A 24,513-nucleotide genomic window follows, 5' to 3' on the forward strand; every position below is an offset into this window, starting at 1 on the left:
ACCTTACCGTCCATCGTACCAAGTTTTATCACTTCAAGTGCACGCGTTCATGTCCAAAGTCTAAGTTCAAATTGTCGAAAGATAAGCGACAATATTGCTGACGCGGACCAAGTACCGGTAAGCAGAGTGAACCGTGTTCGGTGTGTCATGAGGCTGTCTGCTTACCTACTGAGACAACTTGTCAGGCCTGCACAACTACTCCAGCCGAGTGTCCAGACAACTCGATCATCCTGCCTCTGTCGTGTCTTGCAACACAGTCCGACAGCACGGTGCAGATCCAAGGCACGGTCGAGGCTGTACCAGCCAACATGCTTGTGGACACCGGCAGTTGCGTAACGTTGTTGAGCACCAGCTTTGCTAAGTCTCTCTCTCATCATAATGTTCATTTATCTATCTCACCTGTTAATACTGATCTTAAAGCGGTAAATAATTCTTCTGTCCCTGTGCTCGGGGAAGCTGTCGTATTGTTAGCAACTGGCAAGCTTGCTGTACGCCACAGAGTCATTGTTGCTGACATTATGCCCGATGTGCTAATCGGCATTGACTTCTTGCAATCTCATGGCTGCACAATTGATTTCGGTCGCAACATGCTCGATGCAGGCGGTGTCGATGTACCCCTAGAGCCCACCCATAATGCTAATCCTGTAGTCTGTCGTGTTCATCTTGCTAATTCGGTTACTGTACCAGCGTATACACAAGTCATTGTTCAAGCTCAGCTGCGTACCGATGATAATCATTTACCTAGCTCTGCTGGTTTTGTTTCACCCTCAGAGAAGTTTATTTCCAAGTTTAGCACTGCTATGTCACGTGTGGTGGCTACTCCTGACTCTGCTGGCCGTGTTTGGATTCGCCTACAGAATTTTCTTCCTCATTCCACAACTGTCCCGAAGAATTATCAAATTGCTGAATTTGATTCTGATATTTACATTGACGATGATCTCAATGATTCGCCTGCGCATGCTGCCTCTGTTGACGAGCATAGCTGTAACGCAGTACAGGAAGAGAGCTGCTCACCTTCCGAGCCAGACGATCTATTTGACTTACGTCACCTCGATCCGCAAGCGCAGTCTGCTATAGCTACTGTGCTCAACGACAATGCCGATGTCATCTCGCAGGGACAATTCGACCTTGGGAAGACTGATGTAGTAACACACAACATCCAGACTACATCTGATCAACCTAAGAGACAGCCACCCCGCCGAATTCCTCTCAGTCAACGAGCCGAGGTAAAGCAGCACGTTGATCAACTGCTTGATCATGAGATTATATCTCCATCCAGAAGCCCTTGGGCAGCTCCGATAGTTGTCGTACGCAAGCCTGACTCATCTATCCGCCTATGCATCGACTACCGGCAGTTGAACAGTATCACCGAGAAGGATGCCTTTCCCCTTCCTCGTGTGGATGATGCTATCGACACTATGGCTGGTGCACGCTACTTCTCTACCTTAGATCTCGCAGCTGGCTATTGGCAGGTGGAGATAGATGAAGCTGCCAAAGCTAAGTCGGCGTTTGTGACACCGTTCGGATTATTCGAGTGGAACCGTATGCCGTTCGGCCTGTGTAACGCACCGGCAACTTTTCAACGCCTCATGAACCGGGTCCTTGGTGACCTAGTACCCAATATCTGTCTGGTCTACTTGGACGACATTATCGTGTTCTCATCAACGATTGAGGAACACATGAGTCGTCTGCAAACAATATTCAGTCGTCTTCGTCAAGCTGGACTCAAGATCAAGCCCAAGAAGTGCTCACTGCTTCAGTCCTCAGTCACGTACCTGGGATTCTTATTCTCAGAGCAAGGTGTGGCACCGGACGCAAGCAAGTTCACGGCGGTCCAAGACTGGTCATCCCCAACATCACTGAAAGAGGTGCGTAGCTTTGTTGGCTTTGCATCGTACTATCGCCGCTTTGTGCCACATTTCTCAGAAATTGTAGAGCCCCTGAACCGTTTGTCCCAGAAGAATGCCACTTTCAACTGGACAGATGAGTGTGAACAGGCGTTTGCTGAACTGAAGTCCCGACTAGTCAAGTCACCTGTTCTGACATATCCTGATCCTGCCAAACGCTTCATCCTGGACACTGATGCGTCAGATCTCGCCATGGGAGCTGTTCTCTCGCAAGTCAATAGTCACGGTGAGGAAGTAGTGATTGCCTATGCCAGCAAAGCATTAACGAGATCCCAACGTAACATGGGCAGTACACGCAAGGAGCTGCTTGCTGTTGTCACATTTACTGCACATTTCCGCCATTACCTACTTGGAAATCAGTTCACATTGCGAACTGATCACAAAGCACTCATCTGGCTACATTCGTTCCGGGAAGTGGACGGTCTTCTAGCCCGGTGGATTGAGCGCTTGGCCGTCTTCGACTACGTCGTCACACATCGACCCGGGAAGCAGCATGTCAATGCAGACGCCTTGTCAAGACTCCGCTGCCACAGCCCGGCTACCGCAACCTCACCGACGCCAACGCCCGAGCAGAGAGTAGGTGAGCAGACTATTGTTGTCAATCACCTGTCTAGCGCTAGTCCTGATAGTAATCCTGTAACAGTCAATGCTGAAGTGTCGCCACCCAATTGGTGTGAGTCTTTCACTGTTGAAGAGTTGCGCAGAGCTCAATTAGAAGATGCAGATGTGAGTACAATGATCGGCTGGCAGGAGACATTACTTGACAGGCCCCTGCGTAGTGATTCTGCCATGCACGGTGCGTCTATTGCATTGATACGATTATGGAGCCAGTGGAAGCGTCTTAGACTGGTTGATGGAGTGTTGTACCGGGTTTACCACCCCGAGAATAGCGACACACCGTACCTACAATTTGTTGTACCACAGTCTCTGCAATCCCGCATGCTTCAGTCTGTGCATGCTGATGTCTCTGGAAGCCACTTAGGTATTGAGCGAACACAAGACAAGCTTCGCAAGCGGTGTTATTGGCCCTTCATGTCGTCTGCAGTTAGTGATTTTTGCCAAGCATGTGATATTTGTGAGAGCCGCAAAGCACGGCTACCAAAGGCCAAAGCTCCGCTTGTCCAAGACCGCCCATCATTCCCGCTAGAGAAAGTTGCTATTGATATTATGGGCCCACTGCCTACTACGCCTAGCGGTAACAAGTATTTAGTCGTCATTTGTGACTATTTCACTAAGTGGCCAGAAGCGTTTCCTGTACCGAATATTACTGCTGAAACAATAGCACATGTCCTTGTTGACGGCTTCTTCTGTCGTTATGGTATTCCATACCAGCTGCACTCTGACCGTGGTGCGCAATTTGAGTCGAGGTTATTCCAGCAGATCTGTCAGTTGTTGGATATCAGAAAGTCACGTACAACAGCATACCGGCCCCAGAGTGACGGCTTAGTCGAGAGGATGAATCGCACACTTGAGCAAATGCTGGCTGCTCACGTCGACGACCACCACACCAATTGGGACCGTCATCTGCAACGTTGTCTACTAGCCTACCGGTCTAGTGTGCACTCCTCGACCAAGGAGACGCCAGCGATGCTCATGTTAGGTCATGAAATCCACCTGCCTGTTGATGTGATGTTTCAGTCACCAGATTCTGAGCGCTCCCATGTGAACACGTATGTTATCAACTTACGACGCAATCTACAACGAGCGTTCTCGCATGCCCGTGATGCTGGAGCAACAGCCCAGCGACGGCAGAAGGCCCACTATGACAAGCACGCTAAACAACCGAAACTCAACGTTGGTGACATGGTTCGGTTGCATTCTCCTGCCGTCAAACCAGGTACGACTTCCAAGTTCCATCGACCTTGGAAAGGCCCGTACACTGTGCTAGAACGTGTTGACGATGTAGTACTTCGGATAGCTGACAAATCCGGCACAACCCAGACTGTTCACGTTGACCGTCTGAAGGCTTGGACTGGCTCTGATCTGCCTGCAAGTGCCAATGAGCTCGTACCGAACTCGCCTCCGACTTCTATTGCCGACTACACGCCTGATGTTGAGTATAATGTGCAACCAGTACCAATCCCGGCTCCAGTGCAGGCGCCACCTGCACCAGTAATTGCTGCTGCGCCGGTGCCGCCACCAGCCGCAGCACTGAATCATGCACCTGTGCCTGTTGTGCACCACTATGATCTGCGGAACCGTGCAAACATTCAGCCGCCAGCAAGGTTTGCTCAGTGAGTGTCTATGACTGTACAGTGTGATTATTGAGAAATTGTACATTCTTAGTTCAGAAATACACATATTTCACACAGTCCTACCTGTTGTTAGGTTAGTATGAATAATGTCGAGCATTTCACTTGCTGTTTCACAGTCCACTTACATAGCATTAGTAGTTTCTAAACTTTCCATTATACCTCACACCGATTAACTACACTTGTACCATACTTGCGCCACACTATTAAATTTCACTTTCCAGTATTTAATTTTCTCATGTAGAAAGCTATCACGGATATGCTCTACGCTTTGTAACTTTCGGTCACTATCGTTCCCTCTGTAACGAGGGGGGGAGGTGTAACATGTTGCACATGTTCCGTTTGGCGTAGTAATATTTCCACTCTTGATTGTAGCTATGAATGTGACTCTACTTCATGACATGTATGCATACGTCATTCGTACACACTCACAGGCACACACGCATGCGTATCCTTTTCGTTGGCTCGCTCTGTTATGATGCTGGTTTTTCCTTTTGCTTTGAGAGAATGTTTTGACTTGAGAGTTGCAGTTTTGATCTCAACGTCTTGTCATGGTTGGAACTGGTGCCTGGCTGGGGGCTGGGGAGTTTATGCTCCTGTGAGTGTAATTGTAACCTCAGGCCAAGGTTACACACCTACCTCCTCGACCCAGTCACTCAGTGTGGGATTTCTGAATGTGTGTAGTGTTCGGCGGAAGGTAGCAGAAGTTCAAACGTTCATCTCAACACGAGGCATTCACGTTCTCGCAATAGCCGAGACATGGTTGACCCCGGATGTGTCCGATCAGGAGTTGTCCATCCCGCACTTCAAGCTATACAGAAGAGACAGACCTGATCAGCGAGGTGGCGGAGTTGCTGTGTACTGTCATGAGTCACTGGCTGTTCGACAACGGGCCGATTTAGAGTGCGAGCTAGAGACGCTGTGGCTGGAGATTCTAGCCCCGGGTCGACATGGAACACTCCTCGGCTGTTGTTATCGGCCGCCAAATAGTTCTGCTGCCTACTGGACCGCACTGGATCAGAACATTGAGCAAGCTGTTCAGGGATGTCAGCAATCCACTGTGCTACTTGGCGACTTCAATGTCGATTTTAGCAATCCAACTTCTCCATCTGCATCCCCTTTGTACAACCTTCTTTCCCACTACAATCTCGGCAATTATGTTACATCTCCAACACGGGTCACGGCCACATCATCCACGATGCTAGATTTGTTCCTTTCCACCTCCCCATTGGATGGTACCTGTGAAGCAATACACTTAGACATAAGTGATCACTTTGCTGTGCTGGCCCGGCTGAACATTCACACACACCAGCACGTGTCATCGTCAGTGAAAACCACCAGACGTCTCCATCGAGTAAACTGGGACAGTTTCAGTATCGACCTCCAGAGGAAACAGCAGCAAGACTTTGATGCCCACAGCAATATCCATGATATGGTTCATTCTTTCACTTCTTCTATCATGTCCACACTAGACCAGTATGCACCATTGGTACCCCAGCGTAAACGCGCACGCCGCCCGTGCCCCTGGCTGACTGATGAGCTTGTGGGTGCAGTTCGTAAACGTAATCATTTACACCGGCTCCTCATGAGAGATCAAGCGAATGTACAATTGCGTGATCAGCATAGAGAAGCTCGGGCCATGGCCCGTCGACTCGACAGGAAGCTGCGCAACCAGTTCTTCACTGAACAATGCCGAACGAGTGACCAGCGCAAACTGTGGAGAGTGTTGAATGTTGTAACTGGTCGTCAAAAGAAAGCCCAGGTCCCACAGGCATCCCTACAGGATCTCAGTGAAACATTTGGTAGTGTTGTACATGACCCAGCGTGTCCCGCCACTCTCCAAGCTCCCTTGGGACCAACCCAACAATGTGGTTTCTCTGCTTTCCAGCCAGTCGCAGTTTCTGCCGTCGAGTCCTGCTTGAGTTCTGTGGACCCAAGTAAGGCGACTGGCAGTGATGGTGTGCCTGGCCTACTTCTACACAGGTTCTCCTCAATATTGGCACCCAATCTCACCAAAATTATCAACTATTCGCTCAGAACAGGCCAACTTCCTTCCACCTTCAAATCCTCACATGTCACCCCTCTGTTTAAGGGTGGCGACCCAACCTCACCTACAAACTACCGCCCAGTTTCCCTGCTACCCATCATCTCCCGTATTCTGGAGGCATTTGTAAAGAAACAGCTCACCACCTATCTCGAATCAGCCCAGCTTCTACCCACCAGCCAATTTGCCTATCGTAAACAACACTCCACAGAGGATGCACTTGCCCTCGCAGTCAACAGATGGTCTCTAGCCAAATCTCGACGAGAGTACACCGGAGTTGTGTTCGTAGATATGTCGAAAGCGTTTGATCGCGTTCAGCACGAGCGTCTTCTGACTGAACTCTTCTCTCTTGGCATATCTGGTACTCCACTCACTTGGTTTGCTGATTACCTCTCAGGCCGCTTCCAGCAGATCAGAGTTCAAGGACATCTCTCTCCTGCCGTTTCTTGTTCTCGTGGTGTCCCACAGGGCAGCGTTCTTGGTCCCCTGCTATTTGTCTTGTACACTAGCACATTGAGCACGATCCTGCCACCGGCGGTAAACCACCAAGAATTTGCGGATGACATTACTCTCGACTGCTCAGACACCGACCCCACTGAAGTATGCCGAACCCTCAGCCACGCAATCACAAGCCTCGCCACGTGGCTAGAAGATATTGGTTTGCTGCTGAATGCAGCAAAACTCAGCTTCTCTTCATAAAGCCCCGTGGCGCAGATGACACACAGCCTGAGGTGTTCTGCCATGCTGACAAACTTGCTATCACACCTTCGGCTAAGTATCTCGGGGTAATACTCGATGAGGAGCTGTCCTGGAAGCCCCACATTGCACACCTGAGCCGCAAGACTGCTAGGACCATTGGCCAGCTATGGAGGCATGGCCAAGGACTCAGTTTGCGCGCCAGACGCACTTGGTTCCTCAGCATGGTCCTCTCTCAGCTATGCTATGGTTCGAATAGCTTTGTTCCTGGGCTTTCTGCCCAGTTGCTTGGACGTCTGGAGAAGAGTTTCAAAGCCGGCATTCGTGCAACCTTGCAACAGCGCTTTCTCACCCCCACCGCACCGCTTCTGGCACTTCTTAGTATAGTCGGCCTGGCACACACATACACTCAGAAAGTTCTAATCTTTGTACACCGCTGTATCAATGGATACTGTAGCCCACTCCTACAGCAACTCTTTACAACGACTGCTCCAAACACCGTGCTAAACGATCAGCGCATCACTAGGGGCCAAGTTTCCAACTTGTTCCAAGTCCCTTTCCTTCGCGGGCCTGCTGGTCGCTCGAGTATGATGTTTCACGGCAGTATCGCATGGAACGCCCTCTCGGCTGATGTAAGATCGATAACTGCTGCCGATCAATTCAAGAGAGCCCTATCTGATATTGACGTACTTAACTTGTAAACTCTATGCCAACAGTCCAACACCCCTCGCCGTACTTCATGTTCCCTGGACTGCTAAAAAGTGTCCCCATCCAACAAAGTCTGCCAATGTTCACACATTATATTCTCATGAAATGCTTCCACTACATTTTATTTGTTATCACATTATAAAAAATTCACACAAATTGAGTGTCAGCATACACACAATGTCATAACAAACATTTCTATAATAATAATCATACCGCTTGCATGTCTTTATCTCTATACATTTCCTCATATAATTTTCTTCATCTTTCTGTGAGAACCGGACCTATAGGCCGGTAAGAAGGCAATCATGCCTGTGCAATTGGTGAAGTAAAATAAAAGTCAACAACAACATACTAAATTAGTGGACGTCATCATCTTCTTCCGGCTGATCTTAAAATGTACTATGACGTGCTATTTCGCCTGACGCACACACACACACACACACACACACACACACACACACACACACACACACACACACACACACACACACACACACACACACACACACACACACACACACACACACACACACACACACACACACACACACACACACACACACGCACGCACATACACACACACACACACACACACACTTGAACACACACGCACACACACACACACACACACACACACACACACACACACACTTGAACACACACACACTTGAACACACACTCACACACACACACAATTGAACACACACTTGAACACACACACACACACTACATGTGGTTTAACCAGCTATACAATGGTGTTGAGAAACAAAAATCAGTCTAGGAAGTTTTGCTTGCGCTTGCTCACCAGCACCACCTCAGGTGTACCAGCACATTGGCAAAAAAACAGTACCTATAGTCCAGTCATCGGAAGCAATCCCGCTGGCTTTTGATAGTTCGATTTGGGCCGAATTGAGGATCAAAAATTCAAATTCAAAATTCTGGGTTTGGGATCTGCTTCTCCATACATTTCGCCATGGCATACCTGTCCGACACGAACACATGTGTACTGTAAATATACAAAATTTCGGCCCTGCAAAATTTCGGCACTTCACGATTTTTGACATTTCGGCGGCGATTTATTTTCGGCGTGGGGTAGAGGGCATGGTATAGTGCGACAGATGCTGTGAAAAATTTCATCGGCGTTTTAATTTAGGCGTTTTGGGTCGGTGCCGAATACAGCCGAAATTAAATAGCTGCCGAAAATTTGTATATTTACAGTACATGTTTTTTTTGCCTATTCTGCAGTTGCACGCGTGTGTTCACCTCATTGGCTGAAAACGGAGCGTCTCTGTAAGTTTGTATCCCTGGTGATGGTCGTGCCTGGAGAGCACTATATAAGTGGTGCTCTTCAGGCACAATCTTCCTCAGCCTACTCAAGCTCAACTGATGAGGGGTGAATTCCCCGAAACACTGTGTATTGAGCAGGGAGTGGTGCTTTCTTGCAGGTTTGCCGAGTCGAAGGTTCGATGGACTTCTCGTGTGCTCTGGATGGCAGTCGTGAGTCAGTCAAGTGTCAAGTAAAGTCGGCGGAATAGCGCGAGCTCCGGTGTGGGGAGCAAACCCTTTTCTTACAAATCATCGCCGAGGTCGCAACCACTACTTCGTACTGTTGTGCCCAGCGCGGGCTTGCGACTAGTTGGTTTGGAGGTGACAGCGTTGCGAATGACCGAGGGTCCTCGACGTCTGTCTCACCGTTCAGGAGCGACACTGACTCACGCTGCTATCTGGTGCTCACGAGGTGTTTGTCGCGCTGAAAACGGAGCGTCTCTGTAAGTTTGTATCCCTGGTGATGGTCGTGCCTGGAGAGCACTATATAAGTGGTGCTCTTCAGGCACAATCTTCCTCAGCCTACTCAAGCTCAACTGATGAGGGGTGAATTCCCCGAAACACTGTGTATTGAGCAGGGAGTGGTGCTTTCTTGCAGGTTTGCCGAGTCGAAGGTTCGATGGACTTCTCGTGTGCTCTGGATAGCAGTCGTGAGTCAGTCAAGTGTCAAGTAAAGTCGGCGGAATAGCGCGAGCTCCGGTGTGGGGAGCAAACCCTTTTCTTACAAATCATCGCCGAGGTCGCAACCACTACTTCGTACTGTTGTGCCCAGCGCGGGCTTGCGACTAGTTGGTTTGGAGGTGACAGCGCTGCGAATGACCGAGGGTCCTCGACGTCTGTCTCACCGTTCAGGAGCGACACTGACTCACGCTGCTATCTGGTGCTCACGAGGTGTTTGTCGCGCTGAAAACGGAGCGTCTCTGTAAGTTTGTATCCCTGGTGATGGTCGTGCCTGGAGAGCACTATATAAGTGGTGCTCTTCAGGCACAATCTTCCTCAGCCTACTCAAGCTCAACTGATGAGGGGTGAATTCCCCGAAACACTGTGTATTGAGCAGGGAGTGGTGCTTTCTTGCAGGTTTGCCGAGTCGAAGGTTCGATGGACTTCTCGTGTGCTCTGGATGGCAGTCGTGAGTCAGTCAAGTGTCAAGTAAAGTCGGCGGAATAGCACGAGCTCCGGTGTGGGGAGCAAACCCTTTTCTTACAAATAATAATAATAATAATAATAATAATAATAATTTGAAACTCGGATGTTCAGCCATAAATAAATGTGGAAGAGAAAAAGACATATGGATACGAGTTAAGAGTAACTCTCCATCACTGTAACATGATACTATATACAGTCAGAAAGTGCAATAACTAGGCACAAAACTGACAGAGTAGCTAGGTGTCAGGACGTCGAATGTTTCAGTACTCTGTCAGTTTTGTGCCTAGTTATTGCACTTTCTGACTGTATATAGTATCATGTTACAGTGATGGAGAGTTACTCTTAACTCGTATCCATATGTCTTTTTCTCTTCCACAATAATAATAATAATAATACCTGTCCTAATTTTCTAAAACCTGGTTAAGTTTTTTATGTCCCTGTTCTTGGACTTTTCTGGCTGCTCAAATGTGGCAAGGAGTAATTGCACGGGTCACACATTACTGGTCGTGCTGTTGTTTTCATGAGATCTACAATCTACAGTTGCGCTCACTGAAATCCGACCCAAAGTGCAAAACTGGCGCCCTGGACCAGTTCCGATTACATCATTGTATGTGTACATGTGTACACCCAGCCGCATTCGTGCCACTTCCAGGGCGTCAAGGGCCGTGCTAGTTGAGGGCGCCTGCTTTGCACTTTGGGTCGGATTTCAGTGAGCGCAACTGTACATTGTATGTGCGGGAGACATCAAAAGGTTAGGGCGCCAGTTTCCAATGAATGAACAGTAACGGCGGTGGGGCAGCCAACTACAGTCGACTCCTGATGTAACGAACACTGTTGTGCTGGAGAATTAGTTCTTTATAGTCGAAGTTTGTTACAACAGACATGAACTTACACTGTAGGTTCAAACTGGGACGTGGACAACGGTTCGCTATATCACGAAATTTGCTATTTGCGAGTTCGTTATAAGTGGAGTCGGCTACCGTAATGTCGCGTGCATAAGCCGGATTTGTGCATAAGCCTGTCTCGTGTAGAAGCATGAAATCTGCAACAGCTTTTCGCGTACAAGCCTGTCGCATGCATAAGCCGGGCCAGTACACGAGACGCGCCACGTGTCGCATGCGTAAGCCGGGCTACTACGCAAGACTGGTGAGCGCGCCTTTTACATGTTCATGTTTGCATGGTACCGTACACTTGCGAAAAAAAAAGAAAAAAAATCCCGTTGGAAAATGTTGGTTTTGACGTCCAAAAGTCAGCAGTTTGCGCATACAAGCCTGGTCATTGAGTGGTGCTTGTCATATAAGCCTGTCTCGTGTATAAGCCTGTCTTGTGTACAAGCCTGACTCCATCACCGGCTTATAGGCATATAAGCCCCGGCTAATGCACGCGACATTACGGTATATGCAGAAATCCATGCGGGGTGTGAACCACAAAATGGCACTTGAACAATTGAACAATTGACAGAGCTTACAAGCTTTTAATGGGAAGGTTTGCTGTGGAAGTGGAAGAAGGAACTTGAAAAGCCGAGGCGTTGATGATGGTTAAGACGTTTCCGTTCAGATCTCTGGACAAGCGAGCCAGCAAGCGTGCATACAAACATACACACACACCTTAGACCTTAGACATGCCCATCGCGGAAGCGATGGTAGCGAACAGCTATGTTAGACATAGCGACTTGTGCTGGGATTACACCATTCAACAGCTTGCAAGGCTGATGAATTGACCGCCACTAATTTTTAGCCTGGTATCCACCACGCAGCTGATTGAAGTGGCTTTTTCTGTCCAGTGAATCCCTATTTTCATTTTTCATTTTCTTTACACACACACGCCACACCACATACTCCGGCATACACTGGCTGTTGGTAACCACCCAGGAGAATGAAAGAAGAGCTAGAAGAATGAGAAAGAGAAGAAAGACGTGTGCGACCATAATCGTCGGGAATTGAACCCGCAACCTTCCGATTGGAAATCGACTGCACATACCACTGCACCATATGGGACACACACACACAGACACACACACACACACACACACGCACACACACACACACACGCACACTCACACACGCACACACACACACACGCACACATGCGCGCGCGCACACACACAGAGTATTTTCGAGTACAAGGACAAGTTCCTAGATACAGACGGGAAGCAACAGCTAACTGAAATAAATACATACTCGTCTGCCTCTCACACCAGACGAAAATACAAGATACTTTTGAAACTTTGGAAATTTGACGCACTGCACTGTTGACATCTGTAGACATCTGGCAGGTTTTATTGACATGAACTAGAGAATTCCATGTTGCTTCAAGAGCAAAGAATCTTGTCCTCACCATCTGGCACGTGCTCTCATCTCCGACCTCTCCCACAAATGAACCGAAAAGACAAAGTCTTCTCTCCCAAGATCTTTTAAAGCCACAAATCAATTTTATTGCGCTTGAAAGTACATGGTTGCACTCGTATCCACCATCGGATGGAGTGCAAGGGCTAGAATATAGTCATTGATATGCATGCATAAAAATTGTTGACACTCGTTTTGGGCACTAACGTTAGAGAGGTTCGGCTACACGTTTTTTTGACCAAACTCGACGTGTAGACCTATCAACTGGGTTCGAGGATAAAAAGTATGCGGTCTGGAGCTCACGACTTGACTTGAATCTGGCGATCTACATGGATCGCGCTCCGCGAAGATTTTTTCAAGAACCTTCGGTCTGCTCAGCACTCGACTGTGGGAATAAGGAACACCATTACATCACTGGAGAACACCATTACATCACTGGAGAACACCATTACATCACTGGAAAACACCATTACATCACTGGAGAACACCATTACATCACTGGAGAACACCATTACATCACTGGAGAACACCATTACATCACTGGAGAACACCATTACATCACTGGAGAACACCATTACATCACTGGAGAACACCATTACATCACTGGAGAACACCATTACATCACTGGAGAACACCATTACATCACTGGAGAACACCATTACATCACTGGAGAACACCATTACATCACTGGAGAACACCATTACATCACTGGAGAACACCATTACATCACTGGAGAAAACTCCGCAAAGTACAAACATGCGAAAAGACAAGGCACGTGCAGCTGTCGAAGGTTTCACTTCTGTTTTTTCTGTGGCATGTGAAGGATGGCGGAACCTAGTCTAGCTCCGGATTCTCCACTGGCCCTGGACATCCTTGCATCTCCAGTGGCCCAGGGGAAGAAACTCCAACTCCGTTTCAGACTGGCTGATGATGTGGCCTTGCTGACACAGGTGGCAGCCAGGGACCGGCCATTTAAATTCAACAGCAATGTTTGGTCGGGTGTGTTGGAAATCCATGATTGAAGACAGCAAGCAACAAGCTGAAAAAAACTGGAACAAAAACCACAGTCTGCGCTTGAGTAAAATCAATTATTTTGAACCAATGATCGATATCCATGATACCAAAAACCGAGCTGTCGATGTCGCCATTTTGGTTGTCCTGGAGATGCGGCATTGGCTTGCCACAACGCGAAGCCGAATCAAACTCTGCGCCCGCGTAGCTTTGCAACGTGTGGCCAACACTGTCGTCACGTACGCGTGCGCGTTAATTGTAGCCGAACCTCTCCACTATCGATTGCACTCTCTTAACGGTCGATTTGCGAATAATCAGTACAATCTACTCAGCCCTAATATAGAATGTCATATACACCCATACTTGTAAGGGGCCGTCCAAGGTTACCAATAGTATTTTCAAAACGAAAAGTTTTTGTTTGGGGGTGGGTGGGTTTGAAGGAGTTTCGTTTTGAAAATAATTATTGAATGCAGATGGAGAATGCCCAGTTACTTCTGGGTGTCGAAAATTGACATCAATATTTTATTGGAATTCGTTTTACCTGCAGAAAAGGTAGGTGGGTGGGTGGGTGCCGAAAAATACTAAAGCTTTTCGTTTCGCAAAAACTATTGGTAACCCCGGACGGCCCCTAAAGTTCAATGTGATGTAAATCACTTTCCAACTGTTTAACCCACAATCTCACCTTCTCATAAATTTATCTCTTATTGGCGATGGTGCCAGTGTGAGAATAAAGAATTCAACAATTCAATTCAACACAGGGGCGCTGCTGCACTTACAGTGTCTGTAGAACGGTTGTGAATTGGAAAGCGTTGCTGGGCAGGGTGGCCAGCAAATTCATACTCAGGTTACTGTGCAGATAGAAGAGCACGCGAGGAAGCCAACATTGCAAGTCGACTGACTGACACCGTGTAGAAACAAGTACTATCAAGAGTACATAACCCTCCCAGAGTGTGCAACGCCGATCCAGCTCTGTGTAGGGTCTTGGTCGAGCGGAATCGGATCTTCTGATGTCATGCGTACACTTCACACCAGCGCAAGGCCGGTCTCGAGGCAGGGCACCATTGTTTTTGATCCAAGAGTACCCGCGACTCCCCGGGTTCCCCTCAGATGTGTACGGTATTATGACGCAAAGATCCGATTCCGCTCGACCAAGACCCTATGCAGAGCTGGATCAGGCGTTGCACACTCTGGGGGGGTTATGTACTCTTGGTACTATTACATGTGTGCAGTTTGCGTTGCCCAGCAGCAAGCTGTGCTCATTTCGGAGGGGAGGGAGGGGTGGGGGGGGGGGGGGGGGGGGCTGGTCGGGATGGGTCATGTAGGCCGTATGTCACATTCCTTGTGCACGTACTGTAAAAGCCATGTAGACTGTCAAAGCCATTATTCTAACGAGGCGCATATATAACGATTTCCCAAAATTGACTAGTTTACGTGTACCAAAGGTAACGATTCTCACTCATTCTCAACGCTCAATAGGACGGTACATGTATCGATTTCTGTATAAAGAATTCTATTTTAACGACAGATTTCTCCTCGTTAACTCGTTAGAGTTAGCACTTCGTTATATTATGGCTTTTCCAGTAGACTGGAAAGTGCCTAATATTCGCGACGGACTAATGTTCGCTATTTCCGCTAGAAGAGCGTAACGCGAATATTAACCAGCGTGAAATCAAGCTTCAGCAGTGCGTATATGTAGGTGGCCCCGGTGCTTCGCGAACTTTTGCCATCGTAAACATGCTGGTTCTAAGAAATCGCGAAAATTTAGTGACGTGAATATTGGGCGTTTTACAGTACAACGAAGTGCTAATTCTAACGAGTTAACGAGGAGAAATCTGTCGTTAAAATAGAAATCGTTATACAGAAATCGATACATATTCTGTCCTATTGAGCGTTGAGAATGTGTGAGAATCGTTACCTTTGGTACGTGTAAACCAGTCGCTTTTGGGAAGTCGTTATATATGCGCCTCATTAGAACAATGGCTTTCACAGTGTGGCATGCAGTGTGCAGTCAATCCGTGCTCAGTTCACCCTGGAGCTCCACACAATAATAGGCTGAGATTGATCTTAGTACACGACGGTTCTCACACCATACAAGCCTACATGCAGATGCAATCTGTTAGGAAATTTGTTACAGTCTGGCCTCGCTTAGCCGCACACATCTGTTTTCCACAAAAAAATATCTGGATAGGCAAGGTAACCGGATAACTGAACACACATACTGTATATGCATGTGGCATGTCAAAAGCAGTGACATCGTACATACATGTACCGTAAAGTACCGCCAGAGCGCCCCACCATCTCATCCTTTTGTGGTCGTATTGTGGAGGTGGTCTGCTGTGGTCATACGACATGAACCTTGTACACATATTGCACGTTTTGCAGTCAATCCGTACCTTCAAGAGGACACAAGCTCCACACAAAAACCTGCCAAGTGTGACCTTAGTACACTACGATTCTCACATCGTACACACTTCGTTGCACTCTGCCATACGATTTTCCTTTCTCTGGCTGTAAAATCAAGGTGGGGCGCTCTCGCGAGACGGGGCGCTCTGGCGGTACTTTACGGTACATGTAGACAGGTCCTATGCAGTACAACTAGCGTGCTCAGTATGTAAAACAAACGAGAAAAATGACAAGTGCATGCAACTGAGTGCTGTCCGCATGCACCCAGCAGGTCAAGGACCTCATTTGCTTGTACAACTTCCAGATACTAGCTTCTGCAAGCCACATGCAATTGCGCAACCGGACACGACGAAGCTTTTTGTACACATTTTAACCAGTTTGTACACAAAATCATGCACCAGTATGCGGATCGCGATGTCCGGTTATGTTGTATGCATAACATATGCTGCACATCGGTGACCAGTGATTTTCTTCCGGATGGCGAGGAATCCGGATATATGAGGACTGGATAAGCGAGGTCTGACTGTATCCTGGCTGCAAAATCAAGGCGGGGCACTCTCGCGACACGGGGTAGTCTCGCGAGACGGGGCACTCTCGCGAGACGGGGTGCCCTCGCGAGACGGGGTGCTCTCGCGAGACGGGGTGCTCTCGCGAGACGGGCTGCTCTCGCGAGACGGGGCGCTCTCACAAGACGGGGCAATTCTCGCAAGACGGGGTAATTCTCGCAAGACGGGGTAATTCTCGCAAGACGGGGTAATTCTCGCAAGACGGGGTAATTCTCGCAAGACGGAGTAATTCTCGCAAGACGGAGTAATTCTCGCAAGACGGAGTAATTCTCTCAAGACGGAGTAATTCTCTCAAGACGGAGTAATTCTCGCAAGACGGAATAATTCTCGCAAGACGGAGTAATTTTCGCAAGACGGAGTAATTCTCGCAAGACGGTGTAATTCTCGCAAGACGGAGTAATTCTCGCAAGACGGAGTAATTCTGGCAAGACGGAGTAATTCTCGCAAGACGGAGTAATTCTCGCAAGACGAAGTAATTCTCGCAAGACGGAGTAATTCTCGCAAGACGGAGTAATTCTCGCAAGACGGAGTAATTCTCGCAAGACGGAGTAGTCTCGCAGTGCTGTACAGTACACTAAATCCTGTCAAGGCTACCACTCGGATAAGGCGACCACCTGTCTTAAAAGACCACTTAATCCAGGACTAAGGGGTGCGTTTTCCAGTGAAATGACCATAAGGAGACCACCTGGTAACAGAGACCACGTTTTGAAGGTCTCTCGAGCAGTCGTCTTAGACAGGTTTCACTAGCGAGTCTCTCATTTCAGAAATTTTAGATGCTCAATATTTTCGGTACGAGTGCAAAAGGCCAGGATAGGTGAACAGATATTATTTTTAGTTACAGAGGAGCAATTCCCTATTGGATTATGTGTGTTTGTGTTTGTTCGGTGCATTGAAATTTTAGGTATGAAACAGACGCGCCGAAAGTACCGAAAATAAAAGTACACGGAAAATTTGTGAAAATACAGCAGCCTATAATCCTATGTGACTGGAGGAATCGAGAGAGCAGACTCGAGCATGGAAGACCATTGTGAAGTGCATTGAGGGATCATCGGGGAGTGCGAGCAGAGAATGCACCAGCAAATAAAGTCTGCATTTACTTACATGGTTTTCACGCTGCCGCCGATGTCTTGAAAGTGTTGCGGCACAATGTTTTCAATGAAGTTGTCGGACAGGTCCCTGTAAACACACAGTGACACATATTGACTCAGATGGTCAGCCAAGAAAACACATTGATGAAAGCAAGGAAAACAGAACTTGTACCCCTATTTCTGTTGCTGTCTCTCTGCTGCTATTTCAGTTGCCATCAGGTCTCCATGGAAATCGAAGTGCACCTTGTTAACACCTTGCCTTTTTCACGCATTCAACATCCTGAGCAAACTGCAGAAGGCTGAGAAAGGCCCTCGCTTGCTACGAGAAATGCACTATGAAACTGCTCTTTGAAGATGAGCATTGCTTGAGAACTGATTGTGGACATAGCCGGTCTACAATCAGGCGCCCATGCTACCTGGCCTCAGAAACCCCCGATGATGAAAAAAGAAAAGAAGTCCAGCACTTGCTTTCAAAGTGAGCAATGTCAGAATGAAGCTGGTGAGAATGACGAACATACTTTAAACAATACCTTTGCTAAAGCTGCAAACAGTGACCGTGTCGCTCTGCAGCTATTTTCACAGCTAAGGTGGGAATGTCATCTCCAGGGGAATGCACATCAAAAAAAGGTGGCAAGGGAGTAACATTGGTGCGAACAATGATAAGAAGACTCCCTGCACACCTGAGAGCCACATTGTACACGCACACGCATCACACGCATCTGGTGTTGGTGCAGGAATGAGAAGGCGAGATCAGTTCACGTCCGGCTTTCTCGCACCATGACTGGCTTTACGCAACCATGTGTTAACGATTTCTGATGATACTGCACGCTTCAAATGTTTGTTTGTTTGTGTATTTTATTTAACTTCACCAAGTGAACAGGCATTTCTGCCTTCTCACCAGATCCGGAGACCTAGTTATGACAAAATGATGAAGAGTAAATGAAAATGTATGTATAAAATGATTAAAATAATGCAGAAGGTTATAATTATGAAAGCGGATAAAAAGGATTGAATCACGAGACATGGAGCATGAATTTTATGGAGTATGGACACAGAGCATGCAGAATCACCTCAGGTGACAGATGGATGCATGGCCTGATGTCAAGACAAACACAATGAGCAGTCGGACGTCCCTACACACGCACAGACTGTAATCCCTGTGCACCCAGTTTAGTACAGCGTCCTGCCGATTCTAGTGCTGGCCAGCACAGCTATCAGGAATGGTTCTACACTCAGAACGACTGAGTTGATGTTGTTCTCCCTGAGCCAGTGGAATGCCATGTTTACAGCAGCATTGGCAACACCTCAGGTGTGCACAACAAACGCTCGGTAGACACAAACTCTTCATATTCACATCGAAGGCCGCACACGTTTGACAACCACAACTAATACTTAGGCGATCAACAATCGTCCCTGCAGTCAAAGTCGCTCCAGCGGCAGTAGCGTGTTGAAAATGACCGTCCTACGGTGGTGATGACAACACCTCTATCCCTCCTCAAGTTCGTGGGCTAGTTCATTTTTGGCAGATAGTCACAGCCATTTCTGAGTTGGCGTCAACGCTAGTCGCTATGTCGAGGCTACAATAACTGGTCCTCAGCTTCGAGTAGTCTCACATGCAGGGGAACCAGGCACAAATGACATAAGCCGCATTAGCCATTTCTACCGTATGCGAAGAGCTGAACATTATTTTTAAAAAATTGTTTAAAAACAGTTGTTAGAGGAAATGCAAGGACAAGGGCAAGCAGGAGACCTTCCTCGATTTAGGCTAAGGCCTATGGGAAATCCACATATATAAACACAAAATACAAAATGAACAACAGTGTTGATACTGAGATCCTTGGCTGGTTTAGTCACTTTTGCCCCGTCTTCACTGCTTCCTCTGCTTTCGCTGTGTGACTCCTTGCAATCTCTTGCTGGCATTTGCACCATGGTGGTTTGTGGCTACAAGTATCTTGCAAAAATTTTTAAACAAAAAAACAATCACACACGCTTACAGCAGAGTGGTCCGTACAGCCAGGTGAAGTGGCACATCGTCCAGTGTTTGTCCACTGCAGTGCTGGGCAGTTCCGTTCAGCGTGCAAACGTCTGGAGCTGATCTTCTTGTCGATGTCGTCGTCATCGCTGCTACATGGATGCCCGCCTGACATGCTAGGGCAACGGACAGCCAGCAGACTAGTGCACAAGACTGTCAGGCACAGCATGCAGGTAACAAACACACGGATTTACGTGTGGGCAAGCACATGCATACACACACATGTACACACACACACGAAAAAGCATACACACACACACACACATACACACAAACATACACACACACACATGCACGCACGCGAACACACACATACACACATACACACATACACACATACACACACATACACACATACACACGCACACACACACACATACACACACATACACATACACACATATGCACAAACACACAAACACACACACATACACACACGCACACACACACGCACACACACACACATACACATACACGCACATACACACATACACACAAACACACACACACACACATAAACACACATATACCCGCACACACATACACATACACACAAACACACAAACACACACACACACACATACACACACATACACACATACACACAAACACGCAAACACACACAAACACACAAACACACACACATACACGTTGCTGTATACAATTCACCAAGGAACAAGGAAACTACTTACCCCTATCTGAAATGAGAGGCAAAACTTGCATGAACACTCCGATTTGAGCCAAGATTTGGAAATATGATGGGGACAGAGTGAAGGCAAGCCCGGCACAAGGTCACATGCGGAGAGGTAGCAGCAAGGAAATAATTATACACAGAGGAGGAGGAAGAGAAGGAGGAGGAGGAGAAGGAGGAGGAGGAGGAGGAGGAAGAGGAAGAGGAAGAGGAAGAGGAGGAGGAAGAGGAGGAGGAGGAGATGAAACACCTTACTGCACAACAACAAAAAACAATGCACTTGCCGACATTTTTGTGGAGCATCAATATCGAGCAATCTCTTCCATCGGCCGAAACATTGACTTCAAAACAGAATTTATGCAGTGTGTGATTGTACTTTAGCCAGTTGAATCTGCAAATTCGTTTGTAGGAGGAGAAAGGGAGGGAAGCACAATAATTATATTGGAGGTACACAGCCCTAGAGAAAGCGAGAACACAAGTGTCACCAAAAAAGGACTGTTAGCTGCAAGTGCTGGAGCCCTGGCACCACGTGACCATATATGGATCCTGTATACATACATTTGATACGCAACTGATATGGAGAAGTCGGCTGCTCTGGGTATTCATTCAATGATATTATGCTACTAGTACATACACAAATAGGAGATCCCCCAGATAGGCGTTAGCCTTTGGGTAATCCTGAAATAAAGACTATATTATATTATAGATTAGATATTCAAAGTCGCCCTACCTACTGAATGACTTTGCACTTGACACGATGTGTGTTGGGTGCCTCCTCCCTTACGTTCTATAACCTTTTGCAAGTTGGCCTGCATGCACCCTCGTACTCACCTTTTGTCTCCTTTTGTCACCTTTCATTCCGTTGGCCCGGCTGGGTAGCTACTTGCGCGCCCATATTTGCCATAGCTACCCAAGCCGATTATCTTGCATTCGCCCTGAGTCCTGTCCCTTTGGAAAAACGCGGCCAAGAATTCGAAATTCTGCGGCAAATTCCGCGGGGGTAAAGGGGGTTTTCTGCGGCATTTTCTGCGGTAAAATCACAAATCTGCGGCACTTTCTACAAGTATTTCACCCTCCTCGCAGAGGATATAACAACTACAGTTGTGGCAAGTGAAATCCGACACTTGCCATAGGGGACAGCGCCACAAATGGACACCGATGATGTAATGCACTTCGCCTAATTTGTACTATAGAGCCGTATGCATCCAAACAGATCGAAAGGTCACAGCGTAGATACACACAGTTCACAAATATGGTACACATAAGGAGTATTGGTATCCAATCCCCATTCATTTTTGCCAGCACCTTTTGAACCTTGACTGTGATGAGTACGAGTTTTGTCATCAGACAGATAAAGTTGTATGTAACACATGTACTGTACGAATGCAGGGCTGCAGGGGCTGCAGACTGCATGGTGCAGTCCCTTATGCCAAGTGTTGGATTTCACTTGCCACAAATGTAGTTAGGGTACATGAAGGAGCACTTTTCACACTATCCTTTGAACCGAATGAGAGTGAAAAATCTTGGAGAGACCTGCACTCACCTGCACTGGCAAGGGCAATGTGCGAAAACAGATCGCAAAGTAGTTCATTTTCTACTGCTTTCTGAGTAGCAATTTTACTAATTTACCCTAAAAAATTCAGATTCTGTGGGCAAAAGAGTGGATTCCGTGATTTCTGCGGATGATGGCAATTTCTACGAAATTTGCCGCGGCCGCGGAATCGCGTTTTTCCAAGGGGACATCCTGACTCGAGCTCCCTCTCTCTCTCTTCCATAATGTAGTCGTTTCATTCGTCTTTGTCCCCGTCTCTTCGCCTCCCAGAATAAATGTCGTGCCACCTACCCGTGCCCGTTGTGTAGTAGTACCGTAAAATCCCGCCAGAGCGCCCCGTCTCTCCCTGACTTCTTGTCAGGGACGTGATTTATCGTATCTCGGTCGCAGTCTGTGATGCCGTACTGTACTGCAGACGGGTGCTCGACCCCGTTGGAAGTGTACGCAACAGTGCCCACCCTTTTGACCAGGGATCGCACAAACCCTGAGTTTTGACGGGTCTGTACGACTCGTGGCTCTTGACCTTTCGTCGGTGTACAAGATGGACCAACAGTTTTCGTAGGGTGAGTACTTTTTCATGTAGCACTGAATGCGGCAAATTGGACTCGCCCATCCGCCCCTCCCCACCTTAAGCGTCGAGGAGGTAGGGGCGCTCTGGCGGGATTTTACGGTAGTGGTAGTAGTAGTAGTAGTAGTAGTAGTAGTAGTAGTAGTAGTAGTAGTAGTAGTAGTAGTAGTAGTAGTAGTAGTAGTAGTAGTAGTAGTAGTAGTAGTAGTTGTAGAATATATTTTTTGTGTCTGGGAGTATGCCTCCTCTTTGTATCCAACATGTGTATAGTTTATGTTTGTTAAAGATGGAGCTACATAATAATGTGACACGTAGAGAAATCACGTAGAGAGCAGGTGTTTGGGTCAGAGTTTAAACATGCAAGTCATAAATCTATTGGAAACTGGTGCACATCGGTTTCAAGAGATTTACAATTTTTTATAAAACCTCACCCGTCAACTCCAATGACAGTGTCTTTAGGGGCCATCCGTAATTATCGATCTTTTTCACGAAGAGAAAAAGTTTCGTTCATGGGTGGGTGGGTTGAGGAGAGTTTTGTTATGAAAAATAATGATACAGTAGCTGAAACATCAGCCCATTCTAGCTGTCAAGTCAATATATTTTTCGTTCATGGGGGTGGGTGGGTGGGGGAGGGTCATAACTAAACTTTTTCGTTTCGTGAGAATTATCGATAATTCCGGATGGCCCCTTACTGCGATTCCAATCAGTATTACACCAACATTTTCAGGCATGGCCCATCATTCCAAAAACTTTAATAATTATTGATTTGAATCCCAGCAATTAAAACGAGACTGTTTGGAGTTCAGGTGTGAGGTTTCCTAAAATTTGTAAGTGGCTCCGTTGGAGCTTGGGGACAATAAGACAAGTTTTTGGCTTATTCTGTTTTCAGAAACGTGCTACATTTATCTGTTCCTTGCTTTCACTATTCCGCAAATCTATACGTGACCACATAGGGTACCCTGTAAAAAGGCCTTAGGCCTGTGGGGATTGCCCTATTCAAAATTTAAATAATAATAATAATAATACAAGAGAGAGAGTTGGGAAGCTTTGTCACAACTCCGAGTTTCACGTATCTCTACGATCATCAGGCAACTGATGGATCCAAAACGGGCAGCCAGAACATACCATATTTCCACAAATAGTAGGCCGGTCTACTATTTTTTCAACCTCGCCCTAACCCGGCCTTATAATCGAGGACGGTCTTGTATTCGAGGACGGTCTTTTATTCTTTCAACCCAGTTTGACCCCGGTCTTCTATTTCTCGCCACACAGTTTTACCCCCGTTCTTCCATTTACTTCTACACAGTTTGAGCACGGTCTTCTATTTTTTCCACAGTTTGAGCACGGTCTTCCATTTTTAACACAAGAACAAAGACTCATTTAGTAGGCCCGGTCTTCTAATCGGAGACGGTCTTATATTTTTTCAATCGCCCCCTGCCCCGGCCTTGTAAACGAGGAAGGCGTTGTATACGAGGACGGCCTTTTATTTGCGGAAATACGGTAAGGGGGAGCAAGGTGGGAAATTCCGAGGGGTGTCATAAGCGACGCGTATCATAGCGCAAGAGTCAGGTGCAGGCGTGAAGTTGCCAAGTCTTCGGACTTGGGGCTATGCAGCAGTAGTTCCGGCATAAATGATATAGAATAGAGCTGGGGACAAATGCCAAATCCACACATGCCCACACCACTACACAAACATACACCCACACTCTCTCCCTTTTCTCACATACACATACACTCACACGCGCGTCCGCACACACATTCTCTAAATCTCTCACACACACACCACTTGACTAATAATAATAATAATAATAATAATAATCTGTTGGGTAGCAAGTATATGCTACTGTGGTTTGTCTACTGCATGTGCATCGTCATGCAATACTCTACAGCAGGATAGCCATTTTGGGAGAGCAGGCTGAACACACTGTGGTCTTCACAGACAACTCGCACTTACCGAGAACCTGTGCTGCTAGTAGTCGTAGCCTACGCAGCTCCTCAATGGTTGCAGCTGAATTCAGGACGGACAACGTGCTTGAAGCACTCACTCCCGACATGTACCACGTGTACCAAATCCTGTTGATTGCCACTGGCAAAGGAGGCAACTACATTAAACTATATCTTGCCCTCGGAACAAAACCTCCGTGAAACTGGTGAAAGGACAACGAGCTTCTTTTCTCA

At 47.2% G+C, this 24,513-nt stretch overlaps 1 protein-coding gene and 1 long non-coding RNA gene across 2 annotated transcripts in view; both read right to left on the minus strand.

Moving 5' to 3' along the window:
• The window catches only part of LOC135824297 (TLR4 interactor with leucine rich repeats-like), a 46,856-nt gene extending 28,083 nt beyond the window's left edge, over positions 1-18,773 (minus strand). Inside the window, exons 1-4 of the mRNA XM_065337030.1 lie at positions 18,670-18,773; positions 17,506-17,580; positions 14,212-14,283; positions 11,548-11,640 (exon numbers count right to left, since the gene is read on the minus strand). Of these exons, the coding sequence (XP_065193102.1) occupies positions 11,548-11,640; positions 14,212-14,283; positions 17,506-17,580; positions 18,670-18,773 (344 nt within the window). The remainder of the gene's footprint in view (positions 1-11,547; positions 11,641-14,211; positions 14,284-17,505; positions 17,581-18,669) is intronic.
• A 718-nt stretch (positions 18,774-19,491) lies between these two features.
• On the minus strand, positions 19,492-24,513 carry LOC135825363 (uncharacterized). Its single transcript, XR_010555067.1, has 3 exons — positions 24,290-24,513; positions 20,500-20,606; positions 19,492-19,677 (listed from the first exon to the last, which is right to left on the minus strand). It is a non-coding gene; the product is annotated as an uncharacterized LOC135825363 (long non-coding RNA).

This window comes from Sycon ciliatum, chromosome 9 (assembly GCF_964019385.1).
Source record: "Sycon ciliatum chromosome 9, ocSycCili1.1, whole genome shotgun sequence".
In the NCBI taxonomy this organism is placed as follows: domain Eukaryota; kingdom Metazoa; phylum Porifera; class Calcarea; order Leucosolenida; family Sycettidae; genus Sycon; species Sycon ciliatum.